This window comes from Sinocyclocheilus anshuiensis, unplaced genomic scaffold, assembly GCF_001515605.1.
Source record: "Sinocyclocheilus anshuiensis isolate Anshui unplaced genomic scaffold, SAMN03320099.WGS_v1.1 scaffold7508, whole genome shotgun sequence".
NCBI classification, from domain to species: Eukaryota; Metazoa; Chordata; class Actinopteri; order Cypriniformes; family Cyprinidae; genus Sinocyclocheilus; species Sinocyclocheilus anshuiensis.
In genome coordinates, this window is record NW_015554606.1 from 3092 (window position 1) to 3483 (window position 392).

Genomic DNA, 392 nt, shown 5'->3' on the forward strand with positions numbered 1-392 from the left:
GGGCGGGTCCATGGCGGGGGGGGGAGGGGCCGAGGGGCGGAGCTTGGTGGGACATGCCCAGAATTAGCAGGTAAAGTGGGCCGACTGGGATAGTACGGCTGAAAACAGAGAAAAACACAGACACTCAACTTTTTAAGAAGAAAATGTTGTCGCTAATTTATGAATATAGATATTGTCGTCAACTGCAATACAATATGAACCTCACATTTTTAAATCCTCGTGGATAACACTGTTGAGTATGCAGTTTAACTTATCATATTTATCATACGAAAGTCAAATGGGTTTCACACTGACTTTAAAGAAAGATTTCTGTGGAAGTGGAAGAAAAGCTGGTGAGCGTTACCTGCAGTGACCTGAATCCTCCCTTCAGCAGCACCACACACACACACACA

The 392-nt window shown here is 44.9% G+C and overlaps 1 protein-coding gene across 1 annotated transcript in view; it reads right to left on the reverse strand.

Moving 5' to 3' along the window:
* LOC107671535 (serine/threonine-protein kinase WNK2-like) overlaps nucleotides 1–392 on the reverse strand; it is a gene marked incomplete at its 3' end in the record, with an annotated part of 5344 nt that overhangs the window by 371 nt on the left and 4581 nt on the right. Inside the window, exon 3 of the mRNA XM_016464456.1 lies at nucleotides 71–98. Within this exon, the coding sequence (XP_016319942.1) occupies nucleotides 71–98 (28 nt within the window). The remainder of the gene's footprint in view (nucleotides 1–70; nucleotides 99–392) is intronic.